At 55.6% G+C, this 18,408-nt stretch overlaps 1 protein-coding gene and 1 long non-coding RNA gene across 3 annotated transcripts in view; one reads left to right on the top strand and one right to left on the bottom strand.

The window, feature by feature from the left end:
- LOC102147347 (uncharacterized) overlaps positions 1-1,956 on the bottom strand; it is a 39,011-nt gene extending 37,055 nt beyond the window's left edge. The window contains exons 1-2 of one of the 2 annotated variants that reach the window (XR_011440680.1): positions 1,771-1,956; positions 1,456-1,647 (exon numbers count right to left, since the gene is read on the bottom strand). This is a non-coding gene — a long non-coding RNA (uncharacterized lncRNA). The remainder of the gene's footprint in view (positions 1-1,455; positions 1,648-1,770) is intronic. The other variant, XR_011440681.1, reaches the window with a different exon arrangement.
- DGAT2 (diacylglycerol O-acyltransferase 2) overlaps positions 1,890-18,408 on the top strand; it is a 30,620-nt gene continuing 14,101 nt past the window's right edge. Inside the window, exons 1-2 of the mRNA XM_023645689.2 lie at positions 1,890-2,276; positions 15,339-15,467. Of these exons, the coding sequence (XP_023501457.1) occupies positions 2,237-2,276; positions 15,339-15,467 (169 nt within the window). The 5' untranslated portion in view covers positions 1,890-2,236. The remainder of the gene's footprint in view (positions 2,277-15,338; positions 15,468-18,408) is intronic.

Here is an 18,408-nt window from a genome sequence, read left to right as displayed (position 1 = left end):
CTAGCTTCCTAGGTCTCCCACTCACCTCGTATGCCACTAGCCTTCCCTCAGTTTTCTAAGGACACCAAGCTCTTTGCAACCTCAGAGCCTCATCACATGCTGGTCCCTCTACCTGGAATGCTTTTCTTTCTACTCTTGGTCAACTCATGCCTCAGGGCATAATGACACCTTCTTTTTTTTTTTTTTTAATTTTTTTCATGGAGGCTTTTTAAATTTTTTTTTTTTGAGGAAGATTAGCCCTGAGCTAACATCTGCCACCAATTCTCCTCTTTTTTGCTGAGGAAGACTGGCCCTGAGCTAACATCTGTGCCCATCTTCCTCTACTTTATATGTGGGATGCCTGCCACAGCATGGTTTGACAAGCAGTGTGTAGGTTCGCACCCGGGATCCGAACCTGCAAATCCCAGGGTGCCGAAGTGGAAAGTGCAAACTTAACCACTGTGCCACTGGGCTGGCCCCCACAATGACACTTTCTCAATGAGGTTTACTCCTATGGCCCCGAGAGGATTGAACAAATGGGAGTGTTTCTATGTCCCATCAATGGCATTTGTCACACGCTGCCTAGCACTGTGACTTCTATCAACCCCCACAACCCCCACAAACAGATGGTAAAGACCTCAACAGCAGAGTCCCTCTCCTCTTATGCTGTGACTCCACAACCAGCTCGCTCAAGCCATGGGAAGAAATGCATCTCTTCACGCTTGCTGTCCCACCCCTTCCCTCATCCTCCACATCCAACAAGCGACTCCATCACATTCCAGCAGGTCTCATCCTCCACCGCTGCCCTAGCTCAGGGCTCATCCTCTGTCACCTGGGTCCCTCCTCCGGCCTCCCCTGTCCATTCCCCACACTATGGCTGGAGGGCTCTAAAACCTAATCCGACCACTGTCATTTCCCTGCTCAAAGCTATCCTAAGAACCACACTCCCACCCCAACGTCTCAGGAGTGGCACTCAAGGTCATTCCTAAGATAAAGTGCCAGCTTCATTTCCCACAGCTGCCTTGGCTCCAGCCACCTGAGCCCTGCCCCAAACACGCTAGCTTTTCTAAGACTTTAGGCCCACCCTTCTGCCTTGCCCCCACACCCTCCATCTGCAAAACTACTCATCCATGGGCAACGAAAATAATTTTGGAACACCTTCTGTGTCCCTGGCACTATGCTAGGCTTTTTGCATATTTTACCTCATTTAGTTCTCAAAGCACCTCACAAAATAATTATTATTTCCATTTTACAGATACGCAAACTGAGGTTCAGGAAAGGCAGGGTCAGAACTGGACTCCAGGTCTAACTGATTCCAAAGCTGCTGTGCACTTCTCTCTCTTGGAAGCGCTCCCAGCCCCCGGCCCAGGCAGGGGCCTCTCTCCTCTGGCTGCATAGCCCTCTGGCTTCCCGCTGTTCCCAGCACTGCTGCCAGCATCTGTGTGGGATCTCTGACGCCCCGCGACCCTCACTAACCTGAGCATCCCAAGGGCAGCGCCTGGGCTCACTGGGCAGGGTTCCCAGGACTCAGCAGCGTAGAGATGCTCTGTGAGGTTTCTCGATAAACAGGTGGAAAGGCAGAGGCAGCTGGGTGGGGTGCAGTGTTTAGGAGCCCAGCCCGCACCTAACGAAGCCGGAGACCACCAACGGGAGGCGGGACCTTACCATCTGTAACCAAGAAAAGGTCCAGCCAAATGGACAGCACAGCCCTCCCCCTCCCGCGTCCGCACGCCCTCGGCCTGCCCCGCACGTGCTCGGTTTGCCGGCCCACGTTCCAGCTGCCGGCCGTACCAATCTCGGCGGGGGGGCGCAGGCCGGGGCCAGCGGGAGGCGCAGGAGGGGTGAGGCGCGCCTCTGGGGGGATGGACTCGAGCTCCCCAGGACTCCGCACGCCGCCGACGCGCCGGGGCAGAGGACCCAGCCGAGCCGCGCGGTGGGCGCGCTCCCCCGCGGGAGGAGGGGCGCCGTGGAACGGCCGGCCCGCCCCCGCCCGCGTCGGCCCCGCCCCGTTGTGAGGTTATAAAGTGCGGCGCTGCGAGCACTGAACGTCCTGGTCGCAGCCGAGGCTCCGGTTTGGTTTGCCGTTCGGGTCGCCCCGGCCGCGCGCCCGCAGCTCCCCGCGCAGCAGCCGCGCCGCGTCGGCGCCGTCTCCGGGCCCCCGTGCTCGGCGCGAAGCCCTGGCCCCGGGGCCGGGGCATGGGCCAGGGGCGCGGGGTAAGGCGGCTTCCCGCACGGCCGTGAGTGTCCCCGCTTCAGCATGAAGACCCTCATAGCCGCCTACTCCGGGGTCCTGCGAGGTGAGCATCGGGCCCAGGCGGCCCGGAGAGAGAGCTCTGATGGAGGGTCTGGGCGATGAGCCGTTCCCGCCGAGGGGTCTGCAGGCCGCGGGGGCTTTCATCCTGGGGCTGTGAAGCTGCCAGGTTTTCAGGACAGGATACCATGAAGGGCTCAAAGGCAGGTAGGAGAGTGTGCTCATAATGAGAGTGCTGCTGGAGGACCGGCCGCTGTGCACCTTAAGGTCCTAACCCCTTTTGTTCGGGGGAAGCTTGCCTCTCCCACCCCCAACCCTCACCCCACCCCCGAAATCTGGGTCTGGGATGAAAGAAGAATAATCGTTACCTAGTTTGATCCAGGCAGCCTGCCATGGTAGTCAAGTCTGGGCTAATTCTCCACTCTGGCGCTAGTCAATTTTTGCCACCTCTGTTACATCACTTCCCTTCCCCCGGCTTGTTTTCCTCATCTGTGAAATGAGGGTGATACCTCCCACCCCTCGGTAATTAGGGATAGTCTGAGAACTCCTCTCTAGCCCATAGCATTGTTCTGGCCTCTGGCCTTCCCTCCCCTCTCTTCTCTTCTCACCAGCTGGAGCAAGCCGTGAGAGACTGGATGGGGCAGAGTGGCAAGGGTTTTGCAATCCCATGCAACAGCCACCAGACGGGAAACATGCCTGGGTGGGACAGGTGTGCCCACACTGTCCTCTGCCCACACCTGTCCTCCAGCCCAGGCTTGGGAGCCCACGAAGCGGCAACTGTGAGCCTGGCACACTTAAAAAAGAGGGGCCAGAGGACCCGAGGTACTGACCCGTGTGGAACTGAGGCCCTCAGGGAATCGGGCAGAGCTGAGATCAAGCTCGAGAGCTTTTCCCACCCGAGGAAGAGCATCTCTTGAGCACGCCAGGCCTAGAGTTGGAGAGACAGATGGGAGGAGGCATGACCTGCCCAAGGTTTCCTTAACAGACGACTTGGCCTGGGGATTAAATACAATCCGGGAGACCGTGGGCTGTGGTCACAACTGTCCTTGTCTGTGTGTCTGTCCTGCTTGAAGCCTCCCTCCTTCCTCTTAAGTCTTTCTGCTGCTTGTTGAACCTCTCCTACTTAGGATTTTTCTTTAGTAACTAACAATCGCCTCCTCCACCCACCTTCATTACAAGAATAAAATGTAATGATTGGAATTTTGAAAAATACAGAAAAACAAGAAGAGAGTAAAAATTGCTGGTAAATCGACTGTCCAAAGATAGCTTCCTATTAGGGTTTGAGTATATTTCTTTATAATTTTATTTATCCACATTATGTAAAGTTGAAGGCGTGCCGTAGATATAGTTCTGGTTCCTGTTTTCTCCCTCTTAGTGGTACTTCGTATTTGCTTCTGTTGACAAAATTGCTTCTAACGGTCTAGTGGCTGCAGGGTAACCCACTCTGGAGCTGTCTCAGTTGACCATGTCCTGTGCGTTGGTGATGTTCCCAGTGTGACTGTCGCTGTGATTATCTGCCCCTCTTGATCTGGGTGCTGCTTATTGCCCTTGGAGAGGTACCAAGCTGCTGTCACCATCTTGGGATCAAGATGCCTGAGCTGCCCCATTCACCTGGTCCAGTAACCTCTGGGAGACCCTTCTCTTACTTAAGAGTGCCCTTCCATCCACTGATGCCCCAAACAGACGAAGGAAGGATCTTGCCTTTAAGGGCGTTCATGCTTTTAAGGATGCTTTTGTCTCCAGGTAATGGGATGGGGTGCTCTCTATGCTGCTCCTTCCTGGAGATCCACCTCTCTCGCCTCTGCTCTCCATAGGCTGTGAGCCGAATCTTCCAGAAGCCAGTGACCCTGACCCTCACAATTTTTACCTAAAGTTTGTCATCCAAGAGGACTTCTAGCGAATGATTTTGACCAAGTTACATAGTAATCATATCAGGAGAATTTCCCCAGGTTGCTGTCAGATCTTGAAAACTTTTTTTTTTTTTTTTTCAATACTAGCTGCAGGGAGTTCCATCATGGGATGTTGCAAGGGCTGGTATGAAATGCCAACCAGTCTGTTTAGCTCTCTGGGAGCTCCTTTGGTGAAAGAGCAGGTGGGGTAGGGGAGGTTGTGGAATCAAATTTTGTGTTACCTAGGCATCTGCATTAGGTCTGCTCTCGACATCCTTAGTCTTTGAAGCCACTCCCCAGTGGCCTGGTTTCCCTCTGCAGATAAGGTTCGTCTGTAGTGAGGTGGTGAGCACCCTGTCAGTGGCGGTATTGAAGGAGAGACCATGGATTCTATGACGGGAAGGCCTGTAATGGGTTAGAGATTGATTCTCGGTGTCTGGTTTCTTGGCCAAAAGGAAAGGCCAGCTGTGGGAGCCATGGGTGGGTGGGTATCTGTTGGGGGAGGCCGGAGTCTGTTGGTATTTTCTAATCTCTGAAGGACTGCCCTGTGACAGGGGTGGAGGCTGCAGAGTTAGGCACATTCACATGCCTCCCTTTGCCCCTGGATGGGAAGCTCTGCAGGTCAGAGCGCTCTGACGCCTGCCTGTGTCCCCACGTTCAGCACAGTACCCAGCACAAAATGCTGGCAGCCCCAGTAAAATTCTGAGCTGATTTGTTCTGTGCGGCTCCAAAGAGCAAGGCCAGGAACAGGTGTGGGATGGCAGGGGGCAGGTTTTGATGTAGTAGAGGAATCCTTTCTAACTGCTGTTGAGGACCACAGCAGCCTCCACAGGGGTGAGTATGGAGCTCCCCATCACCGGGGTTACGCAAGCAGGAGCTTGGTAGGGGGTGAAACTAAGAGACTAGATAATTGGGAGCTAACTCTGGAACTGAGGGTTGACAGTCACTAACTCAGTCCTGAATCACAGGAGGAGAGCATCATTCTCATGCTCCCTCTCCCCTAATTTGTAGATTTTACCTCCCATGCACCACTTCCCCAGCTGCACAGGGGTGCTTTGGAGTTACCTGTGCTTCCGAGGGCTCTGCTGGGCAGGGGAAGGAGGGCCAAGAGTATTATTTTATTGGCAGGCTGGGTGAGTCAGTGGCCAATGTGGAAATCCTGCCCCACCTCCACATTCAGCAGCAAGTATTTGAGTCATAAATCACAACTATCTATTAGCGCTGGATCTGGCCAAGCCCTCATGTTACAGATGGAACACTGAGGGCCCCTGAGAGAAGGGACTGGTCCAGGATTATCCAGTTCAGGGTTAGAACCCAGATCCATCTCCCAGTCAGTGACTTGCCTCCTCAAACCGAGAGCAAGGTGTGGGGAGGTGGGGAAGGGCTGAGCACAGGACTGTGGCCATTGTCGTTGCTCAGCAGTTTCCTGAATGAGAGAAGGTTGCCCCCAGTCTCCACGATGGGGGTGGTGCATTTTGCCCCTTCCCAAGGTTTTGGAGGAAGCTCCCTTAGCTTGCCCTGGTGGATGGAGATCCCATGAGTCCCCAGAGCTTTGAGGCCACGTGAACGGCCATTGCCCCATATCATACTTCACACTTTCTGAACTCCTCTTTGTGGCCGTGAAGCCCCCTGTGAGTAGCCCTGACTGCCTCCCAATTTCATCTCCCACCATGTTGTTCTCCAGAACTGCCAGTGGTCTTCCCGTTCCCCCAGCATCCCCGCTGACCCGGTTCTATCTCAGGGCTGTGGAGGTTGCTGCCCTTCCGCCTAGACCTTTGTGTGGCTGGTTCTCATCACTCAGTCTCCTCTCAGAGCCCTTTTCTGACCTTGCCCTCTGGAGAGCCGCCCCCTGGTTGCCACATCTTGTTTTATTTTTCAGAGCCCTCATCATGACCTAAATTATCGTGTGTAGTTATCTGTTTAGGTAATTGTCTCCTCCATGAGAATGTCAGCCCCTTTGGAATGGGGCCCTGGCCCATCTTTCTCAGTGTTGTGTTGCTGACATCCAGCACAGCCTGGTGTGCGGTGGGCACTCAGTCAATATTTGCTGAGTGAATGAATCATTAATGGTCCCTCAGCCCTCCTGGGAACTGCCCCGTCCTCTAGGCAGGAAGCCCTGCTTCCAGCGTCAGTGTGATTCCTCGATCCTTCCTCAGGCCTCCTTGGTGCCCGCGGTGCCGGGGCTGCAGCTGTTTGCTGCCCTGGAGACACCCACAGTCTCATGAGGAGCTGGCTCCAGGACAGAGTGCCAAGTGGGTAGAGCCTGGCTCACCATGGTCTCCTCATCACTTCCAGGACCTGGAAGCCAGAGAGCCAGGATTCTAGCCCTGCTTTCCCTCTGGGATGTGGCTGGGCGGCTCACTCCCCCTGTAGGGATAATAGGACCAGGAATCTCAGACTCTTAAGCATCTAAGGGTTTGGGTGAACTAGAGTGGAAAGTATTTTGTAAACTAACTTGTGACACTCAAGTTAGTTCTTGTCACTTGTCCTGTGTGACAGGTACAATAGTCTCCAACACTGGAGAGCGGCAGACTCTGCTGCGGGGCATCCAGGAAGGCTTCTCTGTGGTGGGGACGTGGAATGTGAGCCCGTCGGTTTATTGATGGAGCACTTTGTGTGTGTCAGACTCTGCAGCACACAGGTTGGTCAGCCTGGCCCCTACTTTTGAGGAAGTGAGATTAGGGGGGAAGTACACAGAATGACAGCGTACAGTGATGGACGCAGTGACGAGGAAGGAACACAGGGAACTAGAGGTGAGGGTGTGGCAGCTACATCATCCTGGGGTCAGGGAAGTCTTCCAGGAAGAGGTCCCTTTCCGTGTGCGTATTGAAAGATGAATAGGTATTCGCAAGACAGGCAAGAACATTCAGGTACAGGGAACAGCATGAATAGAGGCATGAGCTTTGGGTGGGAGGGGCACTCGCACTGTGGGGCCTCCAAGCAGCTAACCTGGGCTGAGGCCCCCGTGTGCTGAGAGGCAGGGACAAGGGAGGCAGAGGATGCTGCATCCAGGCCTGGGGTGGCTCACCTGTGTGCATCTGGCAGGAAGATTTGAAAGCTCCTGGGAAAGGAGCCTGGTGCACTCAGAGTTTCTTGATCTCCACCACTTCTGGGGCCTCTGGGCTATGGAGCTGCTGCTGGCAAATTTGGGGGCCTGGGGCTAGGAGTTAGGCCTGGGGTCTGTCCAGCCCCTTCTCTGCCGCTGAACTGCTGTGCCGCCTTAGCAAACCACTGCCTCTTCCTGACCCTCAGTCTCCTCATCTGTAAAATGGGCTAAAGCGTGATAAGAGTATTGCCTCAGGTTATGGCACAGACCCAGGGAAGCTGAACCCAGGTACCCTTTGGGCAATCAACAGAAGCAGGAAATGTGAATTCCTTTGTTAGAGCAAGTTTAACAGTCCTGAGCAAAGGGCCAGGAACCTAACTCTGCACCCTCTTCCCATGTGACCTTGGGCCAGACTGTGCCCTTTTGGGACCTCAGGCTCCTCATCTGGACAGTGAGGAGGGCTGGATGAGACAGTCCCCTGGGGTTCATTCCAGCTCTGCTGTGGAAATGGGGCTCCAACCCTGCCCCTGACTGCTGCTTGCCCTCAACCTGTCCTTGTGAAAATGGGCTCATGTCCTCCTTGGGGCCCAGTTAAGTGCTCCAGAAGAATCTAGCTCCCCACACTTGCTCATGCATTATGATCAGGGCCTATTTTGAGGATGCCGTGGTGACGTACCCGCAAGCTGGTGGTGTTGCCGTGACAACCCCTCCCACTTTAGTAGCTATTTTTTTTAATGTGTCAGAAGGTGGGGGTGGGGAAAGCGGGCTATTGGGGTCCTCAGCAGTCACCTCCAGGGTCCCAGTTGCAGCTCCAGAGTCTCAGGGACGTGGCATCCTAAGAGCCTCGCTTCGTTGACCTCCCCTCCCAGGACTCAACCCTCCTTCGTGAAAAGCAAATACTTGAAAATCCAGGCCTCTGGGATAGCCCAAAGAGGGGCTTGGAGTCTCTTTAGGGGAGTCTTTGTGAATAAAAAGTCATTAGTAGATTCTAGCAGAGCATAGAAGGCCCAAGTTGTCAGGACCCCAGATTTCAGCTAACCTAACCCAAACCCCTAATTTAGTGCCATTGGGGAAACAGACCCAGAAGGGGAGGAGGTGCCCAGGATCTCAGCATGTCTGTGGATGCTCAGGATGCCCGACTTTCTGGCAGGATCTTACACAGGAGGCCGTGAGGACCAACACGCAGGAATCCACTGAGCCCATGCAGGGTCCTGATGGCCAAGCCAGAAGCTGCCCAGTCAGCACACCCACCATAGCTCTGTGTTGGCTCCCAGTGGCTTGGCTTCCCCTCTGAGCCAGATGTCCAAATGGGCCCTGCTTTAAGGACACCTAACCCTTAAAGAGGAGACTACTGATCTTTCCAGAAAGGAATTCACCTGTGTTGGGACTAGGTGAATGGTTGGCTAGTTGCCTCGGGCCCCTTAGGCACCAACTGAAGTTGGCGGAGGGAACGGGAGGAGTGGCCAGTGATCTTCTGACCTTCAGGGCAGAGTCCAGGACTCCTTGGCCTGGCAATCCCCGTCCTTCATGGCTCCCTCCCACTTTCTCAACTAGACCCACCCATGCACACAGTCTCTGTGCTCCAGCCTGGCTGAACTACGTGCAGTTGATTCCCCACACTTGTGCTCTCTCTGCCTTCCAGGCCTTCGCAAATGCCGTTTGCTGGACTCCAGTACCCGTACCTGCCTCTTTTTTTCTTTTTTTGAGGACGATTAGCCCTGAGCTAACATCTGCTGCCAATCCTCCTCTTTTTGCTGAGGAAGACTGGTCCTGAGCTAACATCCATGCCCATCTTCCTCTACTTTATATGTGGGACACCTGCCACAGCACGGCTTGACAAGCGGTGCCATGTCTGTACCCAGGATCCGAATCGGCGAACCCCTGGCCGCTGAAGCAGAACGTGCGCACTTAACCGCTGCTCCACCGGGCCGGCCCCCGTACCTGCCTCTTGTCGGCCTGGCAAACTCTTACTCATCCTTTACATCTCCCCTGACCCATTCCTTCCTCCAGGAAGGCATTCCTGAGAACATCCTCCAGGCCGGGTTGGGGGCCTCCCCTGGATTCCCTGGCCCTGACTGACCCTCAGTGCCTAATTGTTCACGGCCTGTCTCCCCAGCAGGAGCTGGGGTGGGCGGCCCGGGAGCAGAGCTCAGCCTCCAGCAGGTGCCAAGGACCCGCGTCTCCTACCCTTGTCGAATGAATGTTAATGTTTGGGCTCCGCCCTTCCCCTCCCTCTGGAGACTTCCGCTGTTGCCCCTGCCTCTAACCCTGACCGCTCCGGCCAGAGGAGACCCTGCCCTCCTGATTCTGTAGAAAGCTGTTTGACCCTCTGTCATGGCTCAGGTCAGTCAGCCATTGACTGGGCTTATTGTGGTCCAGGCCCCCTTTAGTCGACGCCATCCCCTTGAGCATCCAGTCATTCAGCAAACGTTGACCGAGCACCCACTCTGTGCCTGACCCCGTGCTGGGCACAGGGACCTGGATGAACAGGACATGGTCCCTGCAAACAAATGTACACTCTTTCCCATAATGAGAAAGGCTGAGTGTAGGGGTGAGGTGGGGGCACGTGGGGGTGCGGGGAGGAAGGCTTCCCTGAGGAAGAGTGGGCCAGGAAGGGCCAGGAAGGCCTCGGGGCCAGCGCTCAGTGCCTGGGGGTGCCCAGTCAGTGTGAGGTAGACAACTGACCGGACTGGACCTGGAGGTGACGGGACTCTCCCTCGGGGCACTGCAGGCAGGGCCGAGAGTGTGCGGAGACTTCCTGGAGGGAAGGAGTGTCTGGCTGAGCCTGTGGGGGCGTGCAGAATGCGGACAGCTTCATGTGCAAGGCTTGCGGGAGCGCAGCCCTCGAGTGGGACTCTAAAATCAGCAGGCGTGACTGTCCAGAGCTGTGCCCGGCCCTCTCATCACACGTGTGGACTCCCATTGGAAGGTGCTTGGGGGCCTGGAGGGGAGCTTGCCTTGAAGAAGTGGAGTCTCCTTGGCACTTGGCCCAGCTTCCTGGACCTCCCTGGGCCTGGAAGGGTCTGGCAGGGTCCGTATGTCCATCTCTCCGCCTCTGTGCAGACTTGTACCCGGCCCTTTGGAGTAGCTTAGGGCGACTTCCTCACTGTCCACTTGGCAGCTGGTGGCCCAGGGCAGAACTTAGGTCCAAGTGGGCCCAGGAGTGGCACCCTTGGGGGTGGGGACATGACCAGGATGACTTCCCCACTCAAGGAGCCCCTACAGGCTGCCCACATCTCTGTGACCTCACTGGCATCTTTCTAGCTCTCTGGCAGATGTGCCAGACTCTCTTTGTCCCTCTTCCATAAGTTGTTTAGATTCCTCGCGACGATCCTGGATCATGACTAAGGAGGACACTGAGTCTCAGACAGGGGAGGTGGCTTTCCCAGTCTCACAGCAGGTAAGAGTCAGAGCCAGGGTTGGAATCCCAAGTCTGCTGGCGCCAACGCCTCTGCTCCAAGGCAGGACGGAGGGTGTTGTACCCATTAGACAGGAGAGAACACTGAGGCCCGCTTGATAACTTTCCGGCATTCATGCAGGTCTTTACTCTTTGTGAAGCTCTTGCCTATATGTTATCTCATTTAATTCTCACAACAATCTGGCGAGGTAGGTATTAGCTCAACTCTCCAGATGAGGAAATTGAGGCTTGCACAGGAAGTGACTCACCAAGGCTGTACTTCCTGTGAGTTAGGGGCCAGGTTCTCCTGATGCCCAGCCTCCTGTCCTCTGCGCCTTCTCCAGGCTGGCGCACCCCCTCCTGGTGATGCTGGTGGTGAAGGTAGGTGGGTGGAGGAAGCCGTGCAGGCCATCCGGGGGTATGACCCATGGCTGCCCGTGTGTGCCCCTGCCTCCCGGTGGAGGCCAGCCTTGCTCAGTGCCTCCTCTCCATGCACGGGTCAGAGTACCCTTTCTCCTCTCTCGAGCTCATTACCTCAAGTTATTTTTCTCCATGGTGCTCATCGCTGCCTGACGTCACACCCTACCTTTACCTAAGCCCCTAACAGGTGAGGCTTCATCTGCCAGGTTGGTGCTATTTCCCTGGTGGCTAGTGCAGTGCGTGGCGCCTCCTAAGTGCTCCTTGCTTCAAGTCTTGTCTCTGTCCTGCCCACCTCCTCCAGAAGGCCGCTTTTCGACCCCTTTCCAGCTCCTCTTTTCTCAGCTTCTGGTTTGGGTAGACGTGAACCCCCATTGCTTTGAGTGTTCTGTGTTGGGGCCTGCCTCTTTCTAACTCCCTGAGTTTGTCCCCTTAATCACAATGCCCACTCTCCTCCCCTTCGCCTCCCACGTCTTGTCTTCAGGGCCTCGTTGCTTCCTCGGAGCCCCCCTGCCACCACCCTCACTCTGCTCTCTCTTCTCCAAACACATAATGCTATGTCTGCTCATTACACCCCTTCCCACTCTGTTCGATGGGAGAAGCAATGGCGCTGGCTACCGTTTAATCCCCTAACGAATGCCAAAGGCACCTGACACACATGTTTTTCATTTAATCTTCGCAACAACCCTGTGAGGTGGGGACTATTCTCATTTTGCAGATGAGAAAACTGAAGCTGAGAGAGGCTGAGCGACTTGCTCAAGGTCACAGAGCCACGTAGGGGCAGAGCTGGCCCAGGGCCCTTTCTCAGATTAAGGTGATTAGAGCTCAGACTGTGCCCCCTCAGAGGAAGCCCAGGAAACCCTGGTTTCGTCAGCCCTAGGTGCCACCTTCCTGGCCACCCTGCTATCAGCTGTTGGGCAGGCAGGCGTCCAGAGACACCCACCCCCACCCCGAGCTGGGCCCTGGGACGGAGGGTGGTCTGGCCCACTGCTGCGGGCGGCTCTGGCTTCGCCCTCATAGCAGGAGCTGGACTTGTGGGAGCCTGTGGTGGGGGGCTCACATTCCTTGCACACCAGTCTGCAGGAGGATGTCCCCACCAGACCTGAGGCACAGTTTAGGGCAGAGCAGTCAGCCCCCCAAGCCGGGAGTGTGTTCCTGAAGTCTGGGTGTGGACTGGCTTGTGTCGCGGGGTCAGCCCTCAGTAGCGTGGCTTCATGGAAATGATGGGACTCAGAGCCCAAATACCTGCCTTGACTCCCGGCTCCCCTGGATCCTGCCCTCAGGCAGGTGGTTTCTCCTCTCCTCAGTTTCCATCTCTGTGAAATGGGCTTGCCCAAGCCTGCCTTGTCTACTTCATAGGGAGTGCTGTGGGACAGTGACAGGAGGGGATTCCTTCGTGGGAGTAAGAGAGCTGCTCTGGGGCCCCTGGCAGCTCCACTGCCTCCGCCCTCCCTAAGTCTAGGAGCAGATGAGCTGTGTAAATTAAAGGGTGCCCAGGAGCAGCTGTTTTCATTGGACATTGGAAACTTTTCTTCACAGGACTAGCAAAGTTACTCTGTGGCCTGTCGTCTTTCCCTCCATGAAAAAAAGACACCTGTAGGTAGTGACTTGTATTCTCATCACAGCTGGGGAAACTCGTGCTCAGGGAGGGCGGAGAGGCTCTCTCCGCGACCCCATCTCCGGTGGCCTCAGGGATGGGGCAGGGGCCTTCCTGTCGGGCAGCTCAGTCTGACTTGGCCATCCAGGCCTTCACCTGCCTCTGGGGCTTGTGGGTTTGTTCGTTCGTGCAGTAAACCTCTATGAGCTCCTTCTCTCACCAGACTCTGGGCAGGGCTCTGGGCACATGGATGAACCAGGTACCAGCCCCGGCACCCAGGAGTTGCTGGCAGAGGAGGGTGACCAAGTAAATAGACACCGGCCGCAGTGGGACTGGCACAGAGGGGGCAGGGTGCCAAGGGAGCAGGTTGGAGCTGAGACTCGGCTGGATGCTGAGGCTCCTGCTGGCCCCACCCAGGACTTGGAGACAGGCTGGGTGTGAAGGTGGTAGCAGTGGCGGCATCTGATTGCAGCACTGGCATCCATGCCAACTTCTGCTGGACCCCTCCCAGCCACAGCTGGGGCAGAGAGGTACTGACAGCTGGGTGGTGAGGTCTAGCAGTGGCCTAGGGGTGTTCAACTGAACCTCCACTTACCGTCTGCTGGGCACCTGGATCAGGGCTGTTGCAAGATGGCAAGCCTCTAGGTATACCCTCAGGAGGGTGGACACCAGAGTCCCAGCAGTCGAAGAGGTTGTAGAGTTCATCCTTCCTACCCCCATTTTATAGATGGGGAAACTGAAGCCCAGAGAGGTGAAGTGACTTGGCTGAGGTAACACACGAGTCAGTGGCAGAACTGGGACTGGAACCCCAAGGCTTGCTGCCACTCCCTGCACAGGATGCCTGCTCCTAGCCCACCACTCTGAAGGAAAACAGGTCATTCATTTTCCCCTGTCTTCCCCCCAGCCTTTCCCCACTGTCTTGTGCGGAGAAGAGAGAAGAAACCTGGGGGGACCTGCAGCATAGGGATGGAACACAGGACTGGAATTTGGACCTGAACTGAGTCCAGTTCTGCCTCCCTCTGGCTGAGTGACCTTGGCCATGTCACTTCCCTGAGCCGCCTTTATCACTGTCAAAATGGGAGTGATGATGCCAAACTCACAGGCCTGGTGGGGAATCAGGGTGCCTAGGGAAGTGCTTTGTGCCCCAAAGCTTCACAGACACGTGGGCAGCATACCTGTCACCCAGCCCTGCGGGGAGGGAGCCCAGGGGCCTGAGGAATTGCCTGAGCAGAGACCTGCCCTTCCTCTCGCTCAGCAAACCTTTCTGAGTGTTCATTCTGGGCCAGGCCCTGGCAGGCCACTGGGGACCCAGAAGTGGATCAGACCCAGGCCATGCCCTGGGGACACGGCCGTGAGTCCTCGCAGTCTTGCCTGGGGTCACATAATGTGTGGAACCAGGGTTTGAACCTGAGTCTGGCTCCTCTGCTGTACCAGGCCCCTTCCCTCTGATCTGTTAGACCAGCTAAAGGGGACAGGACGGGCCTGTCTGCCTTGAGGCCTGCCATTATCTATGTGCCTCCTAAAAGTCAAAGCAAGGGTTATTTCCTTTCTAAACTCTGCTGCGACCTTGTTGCTCTGCAGATTTTGAAGAAACGCAAAGGCTTGAGTGTAAGCCCCGAAGCTCCTGCCCCGTCCCCTCCCAGCAGTAGGCCAGGGTGAAAGGTCATGAGACCCTCAAGGACAAGACTGTGACTCGCGTGCTTGGGGCCTTGCAGAGTGGGTGGTGTGAAGGAGTGTCTGCCTGGCACACACTGGGCAGTCAGTGAAGATGTGATGAGTGAGGAGCGTGCAGTTAGGGCTCAGCAGATGGGGGCGTTTGGAGTGGCCTGCTCCTTTGGTCCAGCTGCCAGGAGGAACGGGGTATGGACTAAGGGCCTTGCCCGTGCTGTTCCCCGGTGCTGCTTCTTCTGCAGTCACCAGGCCTTCTGGTCCCACTGCTCATCAGCCGCTGGAGTCCAGGGCGTCATCCTGGGGGCACAGGCACAGAGCCAGTTAAATGGGCACATCTTGTGCTAACTTCTAGGCTTGGCACTTGCTTGGTAGCAACCATAATTGCAGCCTCCGTGCCCCAGGCTTCCCAAAGTTCCCTGGCCACTGGGTCCTTTGGGGAAGCAAAGCCCCTGCCTGATTCCTCTCTGGGCTGCAAACTTTGGGCACTGAGATGAAGCTCAAAGTGTCGCTCTCTCTGAAGGTGGTCGTGGTGGTGATATTGATGGTGTTGGGGTGGAGGCACAAGGGCTCAGCACCCTGGGGCAGGGTGTCAGCCCTGGCGATAAGAGGGGTGGGGCAGGGATTGGGGGTGCTCAAAGTACACTTGGAGAAAAAAACATTGCACATGGGATGTTGAACCTCTGTCCTTGGCCTCACAGACACACATAGCAAAGATTAAATATTTGTACTGGGTCCAGATAAAGAATGAGGACAGGAGTTTGATTGGGGTGGAGGGGAGGGAAGAGAACTGGCAATTATGGAGAGCTCTCCCTGGGCCCTTTGGATACCTCATTTGGTTTCCAAATGACCCTAGGCGGGGACACCATTCGCATTGGGTATATATAGAAACTGGGGCACAGGGAAGCATGTGAACAGCCCAGAATTACAAAGCTGTTGGGTGGCCGGGCTAGGATTCGAACCCAGGGCTGCCTGATTTTGTGGCCCAGGCTCCTGTCACACCTGGGAAGGTGCCTGTGGGAGGTGGGTAGGTATCGGGGACTCTAAGGCTGGAGGCAAGGGTGGCAGGAGGCTGACGCTCCCCTCTGCTGCAGGCACTGGCTCCAGCATCCTCTCCGCCCTCCAGGACCTCTTCTCCATCAGTTGGCTCAACAGGTCCCAGGTGGAAAAGCAGCTACAGGTCATCTCGGTGCTGCAGTGGGTCCTGACCTTCCTCGTGATGGGTAAGCCAGGGCTCCGAGGGCCAGGGTCAGTGTGATTCCGTGGGAGCTGGTGGTGTGTTCCCATTTTACACATAGAGAAGCTAAGTAACTTGTCCTAGTCACACTGGTTTGAATCCAGGTCTGTAGGACCCCCAAAGCCTGTGCATTTCCCCCGTGCCACCCTGCCTACCGACGAAGATTTCCCAGCAGGTGTGCTTCTTTGTCTCAGGGGCTGTGGTGCCCGACTCCATCACAGACCAGCTCTGTGACCTTCCACGGCTTCCCTGAGCTCTCTGGAAGTTAGTTTCCTTGTTTCAAGTGGAAGGAAAATGCTGCCGACTTCATATGGCATTTGTGGGGATTGAAGAAAAGAAGCACAGGGCCTGGTCGTGGTGGGCCCCCATGACATGGGAGCTGCCGGGAGAGGTGCCCTTAGATCCCGCTCCCACCCCTCACCCACCCTCCATGGAACACCGTCCCCAGCTGCTTCCCACGGCCCGATTAGTGTTTACCCCCTTCTCTCAGCATCTCCCACCCAGTGCTCTGGTTGGACTCAGAATGGGAAAGAAAATGACATCTTAATCTTTGCCCATTTTGTTTGAAAATTTAGTATTTCCTTCTTTACATATAGAACAGAGCACAGTAACATTAGCAGTACCTGCCGACAGTTCTGGCTTGGTGCCTCATTCCCGGGGTTGCCATCCAGACCAGGGTCAGGACGTCAGGGATTGTCTGGGAGGAGGGTCAGGCCTGTGCCTGGGCCCACCCCTGCTCTCCCAGCAGCCTCTTCTCTTCCTGAGGCCCCTGTGTCCTCAGCAGAGTAGGTGGCCTCCCCAGCACTTTGGGGCAGACAGACCTGCTTGTTCCAGTGCTGTGGGCAGCCCACCCCTCAGGATTGTCCAGCCCAATGGGGACCACCAGGAGTCACTAAGGCCTTGCTGAGCAGCCGTCCTTCCACTAGGCCTGGGGGCCTCTGAGACCCCACTGCCAGGGCAGCTCTGTGCTGCCCTCCCGCCCTTTGCAGGGCAGAGGCATGGGCCAGGGGTGCTATTTCTCAAGCCCCACCATGGACCAGGCACTGGACTTGGCTTTTCTTGACTTCCCTCTTCCCAGGTGAGGAAATGCAAACTGGTGGAGGTCCAGTGACTCTGAGACTGTGAAGCTCATTAAGTGGCATAGTTGGGAATTGAGTGGAAGCCCACAGCGCTTGCCGAGGAGCCCAGAATGAGTGGAGCTGGTCTGAACCAGCCAGTCTTCACCTTTAGGCCCAAGAGTGGGCTCTAGTCGGGGGGGGGGGGGTCCATGAACCCCTAAAATTAGGTGCAGAATTATTGATGAGAGTATGTCCACATTTTTCTGGGGTGAAGAGCAATTGCTATCCTCAGATTTTTATGGCCTCAAAAAGATAAACACTGGTCTGGAGAACAGAGCAGGTTAGTCTGGCTCCCTCAGGGCTCAGACCCCCAATTTGTCCTGCATTCAGTCACCTATTAGAATCCTGGGGTCGAGAGCACAGTGCAGCCCCCTCCATTGTCAGATAGGGAGCAGTAAGGGCAGAGCCTTGCCTAGAATCACATGAGAAGCATGTGGTGGGGCCAGGACAAGACCCCATGGACTCCAGCCTCCCAGCCCCCTGCCTAGGCTGCTGCACCAGCTCCCTTAGTCCCCGTTGGCACTGAGAAGCCACCACTACCCCTGTCTTAGTGGGTCAGAACTTGGCTGTTGGGGAGCTGAGCAGCTGGTAGAACCCCAACCATGCAGCACACGACCGGGTCTGGCCCCCTGCTGTAGGTTAACAATCCACCAAGCCCAACCACAGCCCAGAAACTGGTTCAGCATCTTCCCAACGCCCTTTCTTAGAGGGAGCCAAGCCTGGTTGGGCTGACAGGACTCCCGTGCTGCTGCTGAGATTATTGCCCTGAGCAGCCCAGCCGCTCCCTCCCACCACCACCCAGATCTGCTGTCTGAGGTTTGCCTGGTGTTGCAAAGGCTGCTGTGGGCCAGTCGGCCTCCCTCTGGAACAGAGTGACCCTTCACTATTTTTGGGCCATGGGACCCTCTGGTATTCTGGTAAAGGCTATAAACCTTTCTCAGTGTTCTTAAATGTGTGATACAAAATACATTGGATTCCAGAGTAACCCAATGATACTGAAATATAAACATGCACACATTAAGAAGTTGAGTTAGATATATAGTAACACATGCTTTTTTATTAGTGCATTAAATAAAAAGACTCAGCAGCAGGCGTAATCATTATCATAATTCTTAAGTAATGATGAGAATAAGTGATTTTTCAAGCTGTCTGCGACTGCTGTAAATGTGATGTGTTGTTTTCTGTCGATGTCACAGTCAGCAGGTACTGCTATACTGCTGTGCTCTGTTACATTTGTAAAGGAAGGAAATACTAATAGATTTCCAGAAGAGATGGGTGTAGATTAAGATGTCATTTTTTCTCCTGTCCAAGACCACAGATCCCCAGATGGGACACTTAGCAGTGTGTCACGTCCTCTTCTCGTCTCTTGTAATCTTCCCAACACCCCGTAAGGAAATCGAGGCTCAGGGATGGGCCTGGCCAGGGAGTGGCAGGGCCGGGGCCTCCTGGAAGAACGCATCCATGCTCTTCACGGGCCCACTGCTGCCTCCCTGCCACTGAGCGAGCCACACGCCGCCCGGCTGACGGGCCTTGGGGATCAGAGTTTTGAGTCCCAGACTTCCCCATGGTGTGTGGGGAGGAGATGATTGTGAAGGTGGTCCTGAACTGTCCCCATTGGGAGCCAGCCGGGTCCACAAGGTGTTTGCCTCTCCTGGACCCAGTGGCGGTAGTTGCTGCTGCAGCCCCACGAGGGTGGAGTGGGAGCCCATTGTTCAAAGGGCAGGGGTTAGGCTCTGAGAAAGGAAGGTTGTTTGATGGGTTTAGTTCATTTTTTTGCTCAATAAATCTTTCCTGTGTTGGTTGCTGGGG

This window comes from Equus caballus, chromosome 7, assembly GCF_041296265.1.
Source record: "Equus caballus isolate H_3958 breed thoroughbred chromosome 7, TB-T2T, whole genome shotgun sequence".
Taxonomy (NCBI): Eukaryota; Metazoa; Chordata; class Mammalia; order Perissodactyla; family Equidae; genus Equus; species Equus caballus.
The sequence above is the reverse complement of the archived record's forward strand: the minus strand, read 5'-3'. Positions and strand labels throughout refer to the sequence as shown.